The following is an 8,556-nucleotide window of genomic DNA, read 5'->3' on the forward strand; positions in this document are numbered from 1 at the left end:
AATAATAATAATAATTTTTCTTCATTTCTACTTTAAACAATCAGTATTGTCAACTGAAAGATGATTTATTGTTGTAATCATTCAATATTCGTGTTTGATTTAAGCTAGTGATTTAAGGGCCTGGGTATTTTCCAGTCATTTCCATGTAAAATCAGGGAAGATAACAGATTTCCATGCTACCTTTACATATTTATCATTCTCTCTGCATGATCTTGCAATAAAGAGAGGTCAGTTGTACTCTTATATTCTATGGACCATCAGTATCTTCATGCTGTGTCATTTACTGATCTACATTATATCCTGCAGTTTGCAATGGTGAACAAGTGCTCTGGGTTAACCTATATATTCCCCTTTTCTATATTAGAGGGTAGATGTTGGTTTACAAAATTTAGTAGACATTTAGTTGAATTCCAAACAAAGTAAATTCCTTAAAAATTATTTTAGTAGTGTGATATTTAGTTTGTGCAACCTGGGGTTTCAAAGGAAAGAATAAATAAGCAAATGTGCCAACCCCAAGGTTTTAATATGAAATGATGATCTTTCATAGATTTCCTTTTTTACATGTCTCGAGGCAGAACATGTATTTCTGCATTTAATGGGAAAAAACAGGGTGTTGTAAACTGTGCAAGTGATTGAAAGTCAACTATAGTGACAAGTCTTTACAGTCTGTGAAAGGTAAAGATATATAACAAATATGATGCAAATAGCTATGGGAATGGATTTAGAAGATTCATTAAAATATTCTCTGGTGTGATTACAGAAGCAACAGGAAGAATAATCCAATAATATCCATGAAGTTAGATTAGCAAATTGCCAAACTGAAGGGCTACAGGAAATGATGGAATCTCAACAGAAAAATGATAAGCAGCAGAAGAAGAATCCATGAACATTGTCTATGGAGATTCTCAGTCATCCAGGTCATGGCTGTCCCAAAGGTGCTTTTTTAGGAGGCAACTGGACTTTCTTGTTTTTCTTTAAAACATTTCACTTTTCATCCAAGAAGCTTCTTCAGCTATGACTGGATGTGGGGAATGGAAGGATTTATATTCCTTGCAAACAGCCAGTCATTTGCATTCTTTTAGAGAGTCATTGAGGCCATTTGGAGGTTTACCTGGGCCCTCAGGGTCCCCTGAGTAGTGCAAATGGATGTGGAGCCTTCTTGGCTGCAGGATGTTTTCTGCCCTGTGTCCCTTCACTGTTGAAGACAAGCCCAGGCTGTTGGGGATGAGTCTGTGTTGTCTGCATCTCAAACTGAAGCTCAAATGGTTCCTGTAGTCTGCAATGTTTTCTGGAAATCCATTCATACTCCTGCACCATTCAAAGTGCATAGCTAAATGTCTATGGAGATTCTCAGTCATCCAGGTCATGGTTGTCCCTAAGGTGCTTTTTCAGGAGGCAGCTGGACTTTCTTGTTTTTCTTTGAAGATGTTTTGCTTCTCACCCAAGAAGCTTCTTTAGCTCTGAAGCCTTAATAAAGACTCATTACACCTGTGGTGTGTGTGGGTGTATGTGGGTATGTTCATGAGTGGGACAGCACAAATTACAATTGTAAATTATTTCAGTTATAAGTCATGATAGCACATAATCAAATATGAAACTATGCCCATTTTTTTTACTATTGTTGTTAAGTGAACACCATTAAGTGAATGGCAGAGTCATTAAGCAAATCCATTTTCCCCAATGGGTATTCTTTTTTAATCACAAACCTGCAAAAAGTCACAATACAGTCACATGACCACAGGACACTGCAAACAATAGTAAAGCTGAACTGATTGCCACATGCCCAACATTCAGTAATGTAACCACAGGGTAGTGTTTGTGTGCAACCATTGTAAATTCTAAAACAGTTCATAAATAGCTCTGGGGAGGTCCATTGTAACTTTAAATCGTCATTAATTGACTATTTGTGTGTTGAATTAAGGGAATCTGGATTGGAAGAAGACATTGTGGTTTTAAAACTGAAGAAGAAACATAAATAACATGTGACATGCTGATGACATTACTCCAGGAGCTGAAAATGCAAAGGATATGCAAGGTCTACTAATAAAAGTCAAGGAGAATAGTGAAAAAATGGTACTAAAATTAAATATGAAAAAGACCAAAATAATGACAACAAATAGAACAAAAAGCTTTAGAACTGATAATGAAGATATTCAAATGGTATGTAGCTTTTGCTTAGGATCAGCCATCAGCAGTAGAGGAGCAAGAAGAAAAGAAATGCACCACAGACTAGTACTTGGTAGAGCAGGCATGAAGGCCTTGGGGGAAAAAATCAGACAATTTTGATGTGTCTTTATCTACAAAGATCAGAATATTGCAAGCAATAGCATTCCCTGTTAGACTCTGTGGAAGCAAAAGTAATTCTGAAGAAGCAGAAACACAGTGATAACACAGAATTATGATTTATATTCATTTGTTCGTTCATTCATTCATTCATTCATTCCAGATACAGGAACCTGTTTTAGAATGGCTAAGGAGAATGGGTTTTACCTTTCAGGATTGACTATCCATAGGAAAAGAAGCAGCATTCAATAAATACATACTACTGACTAGCACTTGATATGATAAATATGAAAGTCTTAAAAATATATTCAATATCATGAGATGTTTTGATTTGCAAAATCATGTAGGTAATTATTTTCCTGTGACACTCTGTGAAAGAAGTTGGAATCTGTAGAAACTGGATATAAATTTAAATTGTTGAAGAAGACTACTAAGAATACCATATGTAGCTAGGAAAATAAAAAGTTGGATGATAGGACCAATCAATTCATAGTTCTCACCAATAGCAAAATGACTAGGTTCAAATTATGTTATTTTAGATATATTATGCAAACACCCAGTTCTCTTGAGATGTCTATAAGGCTGGGAAGCATAGAAGGAAAGAGTAGAGGATAACTAACAGCCAGGTGGGTGGATTATTACAGCAGATATGAGTGCACCATTGGATAACCTGAGGGGCCAGGTTAGTGATAGATCATCCTGGAGAAGGTCTATCTGTGAGGTCACTACACATCAGTGCTGATAAAATGCCATATAATGAAACAATATGAATAAAATGAATCAAATCCTTGCACTTTTAGTGGGGAGAAAACACATAAAAACAAGTTAAGATACTTCTGCTTTATAAAAGAAATGGAAAAAAAATATCTAGAACTCCTTATGACTGCCCCAAAGTTTTGGCTGTGCCTTCCAAAACTTCTCCAAGGTATCCATTGAATAATAATCAAGGCCAAATTCATCATGCCCAAATCCTGACCTCCACAGATGGCCATTTGTGCTGGATGGTGGAGAATCACTGTACCAGTGAACTGATCTCTTCTGCACAAACTCCATTTTATGTCATTTAAAACATAAGAATCCAGGTAAATTACCTATTGCTTCCATTTACAAATTGGATTTTTTTTTAAAAAAAATCATTATGATATGCCTTATTGAATAATTTCACCATTCTTGCCTGCTAAACTGTAAACCTCAACGGTTATTCCAAGTTGTAGTTTCTATTCAGGCATTCAATGGGACATGCAATTTTGTGAAGGAAAAGTAGAGTAGCAGAAGAAAAAAACACAAACCTTCCTATATTGTATTAAGCGTTTTTCAGGCAGGACATACCTTGTTCAAATGATTTAAAACTGCTTATGACAAGAAGTTTAATAATAGAAAATGCTGACAGTCTGAGATGGGAGGGGGGAAATCCTTCTTCTAAGGTTGGCTGTGTCATATATATGCTGAATTATTTGGCAGAACACATCTATCTGGCTTAGGAAGGGCTAAGAGCTTGACACCTGAGTTTCTCTTAGTGAGAGTTACCAAGATAGGGTGCACCAAACCCAGCTTGACTAGCTTTGCTTTGTGCAAGTTTCTCTGAATTTACAGATAATACAAAATATTTGATGTAATGTTTCTCATGATGGTAATTTTTTATTAGATTGTCTGTGGTCATAAACATTGTTGCAAAGCTGACATCTTTCTAAAAGAGAAAGGTTAAGATGATTCCATTTCCTGGAAGGCACTGATATTCCTGAGCATGGGTTAGAACGGTGATCACAATCATTGTGAGGGGTTCATGAGCATTTTAGAATTCAGAAAGCAATGCATTCTTTTGAATACAAGGTACGAGTGCAATTGAAGCTCACATCAGTATTCGTAAGCGTACAATGGGGAACAAACCCTGGAGTGAGTTTTGAGAGATGTTAAGTCTATCAGTCTGGCTCTTTGTCAAAATCTTACTCTAATCATTGTGACATTTATTCATTATTTAGTTTTATTCTTTAATGGGGAGTCACACAAATTCATTGATCATTTTAGGGAAGTATGATATTGCAAACTTTGAGAACTAGCGTATACCCCCATGTGTTCAATAATTGTCGAAACCATGAAGTTTTACAGATACTGTATGAAATCTCTTTTGTGCATATAAAGCTGATAAGCAGACCAATCTAAATCAGTGGTTCTCAACCTTTTTAATACCGCGACCCCAACCGGTCATAAGTCGAGGACTAAACCGGTCGTAAGTTGAGGACTAAACCGGTCGTAAGTTGAGGACTACCCAACCGGTCGTAAGTCGAGGACTTTCCCTGCCCAGGAGCGCTGCGCATGGGTGGTTCTGCCCCCTGCGCCGGCCGAGGCGTAGCTGGCAAGCGGCAGAGACGGAGCAGGCCGACCACCAGCTGGCCCAGCCCAAGGGAGGTAAGGCACCTGCCGGAAAAGGGGGAAAAATGGCAGACAAAAAAAATGGCAGACAGCCTTGCTTGGCGACCCCCATGAAATGGTCGATCGACCCAAAATGGGGTCCCGACCCACAGGTTGAGAACCACTGATCTAAATCCTTGCCATGTGAACACTGCAATTTTATGTATGTTTCTACTCAATTTTGTATGTGTCATTTTTTTAGCCATAGAAAAATCTGCAATTTTATTTACAATGAAAAAATTTGGGCCCCGGTTTTCCTAATGCACATTTTTTAAAATAAAAGACTCACTTCAGTTCTTTCTGAACAAGGAAGTAGCATAAAATTTGGTAACTAATGAAATACATTTAATTTGTGTTAGGTCAATTCTAGAAAACTTAGTTCTGCTGCGTGCTTTCAGATCACATATTGCTGTCAAATTCAAAATCTAAATAACAAAACGATGTTAGATGTACTAGAAAACAAGCTGAGTTTTTATTCCCTGTCAAGTCTAATTTTACCTATAAGTATGCCCTATATTTGATGGAATTACATCGACTTAGTCATACATAGCTTTCTTTTTTTGTGTCTTAGTAAAATAATTCCATGTTTGCTACTTGAAGACCTGATGTTCTCTAAATGCAATGTTGTGTGTGCTGCTGTGTCATGTTTGTTAGTGACGAAAAGAAGAGAAGGACCAGCTAAAGTAACACTCTTTTTTGATGCTTGCTCAGATCAGGTGGACAAAAACAGCAGGAAGTGCCTCTGACCGGTTTCAAGACTCGAGTGTGTTTAATGAGACCTTGAGGATCACAAATATACAGCGGCATCAAGGAGGGCGCTACTATTGCAAAGCTGAAAACGGCTTGGGCTCACCAGCAATCAAGTCAATAAGGGTAGATGTATACTGTAAGTAAATTAATTACAGAACTTTCTGTTACTGAGTTATATTTCCTCTGCTGCATTAAACTAGGAGGTCATTGAGGTTGGCAATCTGGAATAAAGCAGTTATCAGGCAGTCAAGTTGTCAAAGTGTCAAAGAAACGGCCATTTTTTTAGAGGAGGGGTGGATTTGAACATGACTGAAATTTATTTTTTGAGAACTTTGAACTCCATATCCTCACATCTAGCCATCACCAGTTTCATAGTGTAAAGAGAAGATTGATTGATGTATCATGACAGTAAAAATTGTCACTGGTGAAATTCCCCCAGGAGTAACACTTTTCTCTTTCATTGCACTGTTTTTGGAGGGTTTAAAATAGTATTCAGAAGCCAAGTGCTAAAGCGTAACTTCTGGTGAGGTTTCCAGATATTCTTCCCATTTGATGTAGTTTTCTGGAGCTTTCATCCTTAGACAATAAATCTGTCGTTAATGGTAGTCCTAACCTCTGGAGAGAACACCAGGGGAAGTGCAAACATGTCTTTTTGTTCCAGGAAAGAAATTATGTAAAATCTGGAGTTGTTTTAACATTAATTTACTAACAATGTTTCTGTATGTGTGTGTGTGTGTGTCTGTGCATCTATTCATATATACACTTAAATATACACTATTCATATATACACTTAAATTACACTTAAAGGAGTTGCACAAACTCCTTTTCCAAAGTTTGGGGTTTTTAAAATACTTTTCTCAGAACCAGTGAATCAGTTCCCAAAATTCCCCAGTCATCATTGGAGATTCTAGGAGTTGAAGTCACACATCTTAAAGTTGCAGAGGTTAAGAAATACTGCATTAACACACCCAGTAAAGAAGACCTAGGAATGGTTATATACAGCTAAAATAAAACAAATTGTGGACTTATTTAAATAAACATTACACCCAAGGCATCTTATCTTTGATTATATAGGCAGTCCTCACTTAACAGCCTTTTATTTAGCAACTATTCGAAACTGCAGCGGTGCTTAAAAAAGTGGCTTGTGACCAATCCTTGCGCTTATGACCATTGCAGAATCCCTGTAGTCATGTGATCATGATTCGGGCATTTGGCAACCATCACACATTTGCAAAACTCATGACCCCCCCAGCGTCATGTGATTGCCATTTGTGACTTTTCCAGCCAGCTTCTAATAAGCAAAGTCAATGGGGAAGCTGGCAAGAGGTCACAAGTTTGTCACATGATGTCTCACTTAAGAGCCACAGGTGATTTAGTTAATGACCACAATCGGGACTGCTGGAACTACCATCACTAAGCCAGGCATTTACCTGATATTTTGCTTCACAACTTCTTCACTTACTAACAGAGTTGCTGGTTCCAATTAGGGACATTAAGGGAGGACTACCTGTATTTATAAAGCAATTTCCTAGAACAGATAATGACCTCATCTTTGCTCTCTTCCACTGACAGACAGGAAGAAAAAGCATGTTCAGCCAATAGGAGCATTTTTAGGGCAAGGGAGCAACTTCTAAGGAGAGAAATTTAAAGGGACAAATTAATGAGTAAACAAATATCTTCCTGGTGATTCTTATCCCTACCTGATTAGACTGATTTAAAAAAAATCACATTGACTGAGATGTGGATTTAGGTAGATTTTGATCTTATCGTCTTGTACTTTGAAGAATTGTACAGTCTATTTTATTTTAATAAATTAGAAATAATTAAACACAGCTTGTGTTGTTAACTCTTCAAATATTGTTAATTCCCTAATGGTGGAATTAAATGTTATAATTTGGAAGTGGTGTTTGGAAAGGCTTGGGGACAGGGGGGACATATCCACAGACTGCCAGCAGCCCTGGTTCTTCAGATTATACATGAGATGAGACTTGTTCTGGTACTGGGACTCAGAATTCTTTAAAATTTAATTGGTGTTCTTGTAGCTAGGCTATGGTTGAATGGTTTCAGGGCTTGAGATGTCATCAGTCTATCAATGATGTGAGACAATATTTGGGAATCAATTTGACTCAGCCTATAGGACACTCTTTTTTCTTTTAACAACATTGAAAATTCCTGTTTTTCTTACTTTAAGCTTCATTCATTTATTAACCTAAGCCATTTGAGCTAGAGATGGGGGAATTTTACACATTTTAAAAGGCAAAGAAGCTTATTAGAATAACAAAGGTAATATACTTTAAAAAAGGGATTCTAGTCTCAGACATATTCCCTGTTCAAAAGAAGTAATTGAGTAGATTTTGAACAAAAGGAGCATTAAGGGATCCCATAAGAATGTATTTTTTCTTAATCTTTTTGTGCTACTGATCCATGCAAATTCACAAGACCAGGAATTATGCTGTGTGTGGTACACAAAGCCAAAGAATGGGAAATAATGTAACTATAGTACTATGGGAGTGAGCAACTCATAGCTTGGGCTCTACCATTTGAAGGCTCTACCATTTGAAGACTTGCCTAACTGAATGTTCTTTTATATCAAGAAATAAGAGCATAAAAACATGGTAGCATAAGATTAGCCTTGCTGGATCTGGCCAAGTCACATCTTAATGTACCATTTTGTTTCTCAGAACAGCCATTTTGATGCCTCTGAGTTGTTCACAAGCAGAACTGTTTTTGATCTCGAGTTGAGGGCACATGAGTCTCTTGACAAACCTGACCTCTGTGTATTTATCCAATCCCCTTTTTAAAGCCATCCAAGTTAGTAACTATCACTGAATCTTGTAATGAATTCTACCAGTTTGCTCTGTACTGTGTAAAAGGTGCTTCTTTTCTCTGTAAATAAAATACTGAGGAATAAAAGGAAGCCCAAATCAGAATGAAGGTTAAGATCAGGCATGTCCAATCCATGACCCATGAGCTTGATGGATGGATCAGTATTTTTTCATACTGCTACTACTACTACAGGTAGTCTTGACTAACCTGAAGTTAGGATGGAGCCAAACATAGTTACTTACAATCAGATTCAAAGTTCTGATAGCTTCCCCCTCCCATGCGCACAAT

General features: G+C 37.2%; 1 protein-coding gene across 1 annotated transcript in view; it reads left to right on the forward strand.

Moving 5' to 3' along the window:
- The window catches only part of MDGA2 (MAM domain containing glycosylphosphatidylinositol anchor 2), a gene marked incomplete at its 3' end in the record, with an annotated part of 498,834 nt that overhangs the window by 222,088 nt on the left and 268,190 nt on the right, over positions 1 to 8,556 (forward strand). Inside the window, exon 3 of the mRNA XM_029284905.1 lies at positions 5,404 to 5,578. Coding sequence (XP_029140738.1) covers positions 5,404 to 5,578 — 175 coding nt within the window. The remainder of the gene's footprint in view (positions 1 to 5,403; positions 5,579 to 8,556) is intronic.

Source organism: Protobothrops mucrosquamatus, unplaced genomic scaffold, assembly GCF_001527695.2.
Source record: "Protobothrops mucrosquamatus isolate PMUCROS unplaced genomic scaffold, P.Mucros_1.0 scaffold1091, whole genome shotgun sequence".
Lineage (NCBI taxonomy): Eukaryota > Metazoa > Chordata > Lepidosauria > Squamata > Viperidae > Protobothrops > Protobothrops mucrosquamatus.